General features: G+C 43.2%; 1 protein-coding gene across 1 annotated transcript; it reads right to left on the bottom strand.

The window, feature by feature from the left end:
* Positions 1-1,732: 1,732 nt before the first annotated feature.
* Positions 1,733-2,272, bottom strand: LOC119321214. The gene is made up of 2 exons (XM_037594999.1): positions 2,096-2,272; positions 1,733-1,999 (listed from the first exon to the last, which is right to left on the bottom strand). Exons 1-2 carry the CDS (start codon positions 2,270-2,272, stop codon positions 1,733-1,735), a joined length of 444 nt encoding a protein of 147 aa, XP_037450896.1.
* Between the last annotated feature and the right edge of the window lie 724 nt (positions 2,273-2,996).

The following is a 2,996-nucleotide window of genomic DNA, read 5'->3' as shown; positions in this document are numbered from 1 at the left end:
AAGTAGTCCTTTCAGAGTAGGAAATGATCATTCTCTCGGTTGCAATTCAACGTCGGCGTGTGCCCATGATCAAGCCCTGGAACAACCACTGCTACCTACTAAGGTGGTCATGGACAACCAACACAACAACCACAATCTCCTCATCGTCAGATGAAGAATCATCTGAGTCGCAAATGAAATTGTGGAAAAAGAACTCGTCGACGGAGTCCAATTGTACCTTGTGGGCAAACCGTCAAACATCTTGCGGGCATCATCGAAGAAGCTGGCCGGTGAAGAACCACACGCCTCCCCTCGACCTGGTAGCAGGCTCTGGCGGCGAGCGTTCCGGCGTCGTCGAAGAAGCTTGCTGGGGCTCGAGGCTGAGGTGCTGCTGGCGGCGACGTTAGGGGAAGCCGCAGCGGCCCGACGACGAGGTGGTGGTGGCGTGCTGCGAGGGAGGTATGTGGGTGCGGACGACTGGTGAGCGCACTTGGACTAGGCGGCGGTGATGGGGTTGGGGCAATTTTTGTGTCCGTTTTGATCCAAAGAACACGTGCGGATGAATGGGTCGGCGCGTTGAAGTTGCTCTTGCGGCGTCTACTTGATTAAAGAGCCCTATGGACAAGCCACATTGTGATTCACTCATACACACATACATACTTGTCTAGTAATAATCATATATATAACTACATTCGAAGAAAAAAATATACATAATTAGGAGTACATGATTGTGGTAAAATCCGGAGTCGAGGAGCCAAGGGCTGAACATTGACCGATCCATGCATGTAAAATTCATTCAGAGGCAAGCTCAATCAAAGAGGTAAGCCCTGATTATTGCTTTACGCACGCACTACCTGTTGTGAACAGCTGGTGCTGCGTGTGCAGCTGGGTAGTCCATGGTTACTAGTGTTCCCTCTGTGTACACGGTGGTCGCCTTAGATTCTAGCTGCACTCCGTTAGAGCCACGAGATGAGTCCCCTGCAAATCATTACCACTGACTATGAATTGCTGTGAATGGTCAATCAAGGCGACTAAAGGGCAAGCTGTACATGCACCGGCATGTATGAGATAGTGTAGTGTCAAAAACATTCTTATATTACAGGACGGAGGAAGTGTATATGAACACTTCCTCCGTCCCGTAATATATATATATATATATAACAAATTTTTGCTACAATCGGGTGTAGTTACTCTCATTTTTGTTTCATACGTTCTAAGTAGTATCTATCATATTAGAGAGTATGTACACGTAATATGTAGTATATAAGAATGTTTAGGTATTATAGATACTACTTTTTTGGTAGTATGTACCATATTTTGTGCATACTCCATTTCGTGTACAAATATGTATGTATTTCATAAATATAATAGAACTATGAGCTCACTTGCAATTTTTTCGTATAACTCACTTTGAAGTATCTTAGATATAGTATATGAACATATTAAAAATAATAAAGTAGAGTATATACTACCACAAGGTAGTATATGAGAAGTGGGTGTAACTACACCCGGTAGTAGGATGCATTTTCTCTCTCTATATATATATATATATTATCGGCGAACTATATATGTCGTCAAAATTGCAGAAAATAACTAGAAATATAGCGGAAACACAGATACGACTTGAAGCTGCTCGTAGCTAGCTAGTGAGATTCAAGGAGAAATATACATGATATAACTAGATAAATGATCTCGACGACATAAATGTCATCTCATGAACGGCTCTCATCCGTGATCGCTATATTATATATGTTCAGTTGTGATACGGAGTGCGGGTTCTAGGCTGAGCATAATCCAGGTGAATTCCCTGATCATCCATGTGCTTGCGATGAGGAAGCTGCTGCGAAACCCTAGCGGCATGCGTGGTGTTTCGTATTCCACCTGATCGATTGATCAATGTTGCTCCCGCGCCCGTCGGCTGATCGATGCTGCTTCCGGCAGCTCGAGCCTTCTTCCCCGCATCATGAACCATCAACGAGCTTCTCGTTTTCTTCTGGGCATCAGCAACCTCTGCCGCATCCTACAGAAACACAATAGAGAAAGGGAGGGCAATGTTAGAACAAAATCTCGTTGACATTATGATGTTTAACCGAATTGTGTTAGGGCAGAAGCAAACCTGAGATGACGAGGAAGACTTGCTGCTGCTTAAGTGCTTGCCATTGACGAGGAGACGACGAGCTTCGCATGAGGTGATGTGGAGAGTGAAGAGGAAGAACACTAGGAGAATAGTGTAGGTGGTGGAGAGCTTTAGCTTCCTCTCGAGAGCTAGGGGAGGGGAGCTTAGGCTAAACATGGAGGACCGGTGTGATTGGTGACCACTTAGGAAACATTAATAGGTAAGAGAGCTTAGAGAAGTGCATGCATCGAAGTTCGAAGAGGATATGGGGGAGGTACGTGGTAGTGGTACAAGCTAGAAAAGGGGGGCCTCCGTTTCTTTACGTAAGATTTCTGTTTTTGCAAGGAATACACAAGGCGTATTTGGAGTACCAAAACTAAGTATTAACCAAAATAATTAGTACTCGCTTCGTTCCTTTATACAGGGCCACTTCTTATTTGTATGTCTAATTTTGACTATTAATTTTACCAACAAAAAGTGAGTTATATGGCACAAAACATATTTCATTGGATACACATTTGAAAAAACTTTCCGATGATATATTTTTTATGACATATAATCCATATTCTGCAGACCAAAATTACAAGTCAAAATATGACATGAAAAAACGAAGTGACCTTGTGTATAAAAATGAAGGCAGTATTGTAATTCAATAAGTGTTGATTGTACAGTAACAAACTAATCTTCTTTTAATTTTGTTTTTCAGAATTTCAGGCATACTGCAAATTAAGAAGGATGGTTGCACGCATAGCAGCACCTGCCGTACGAGAAGGTGGTAAACAAACGAAGAGCGCGCGCGGCATGATGGGGTACTGGTCATGAAAACCGAGGCAGAGCCATCTCCTTAACAGCACATGAATGTCTCGATCCGTCCCCTTTCTTGATATACAGATTTTGTAGG

Source organism: Triticum dicoccoides, chromosome 6B (genome assembly GCF_002162155.2).
Source record: "Triticum dicoccoides isolate Atlit2015 ecotype Zavitan chromosome 6B, WEW_v2.0, whole genome shotgun sequence".
NCBI classification, from domain to species: Eukaryota; Viridiplantae; Streptophyta; class Magnoliopsida; order Poales; family Poaceae; genus Triticum; species Triticum dicoccoides.
The sequence above is the reverse complement of the archived record's forward strand: the minus strand, read 5'-3'. Positions and strand labels throughout refer to the sequence as shown.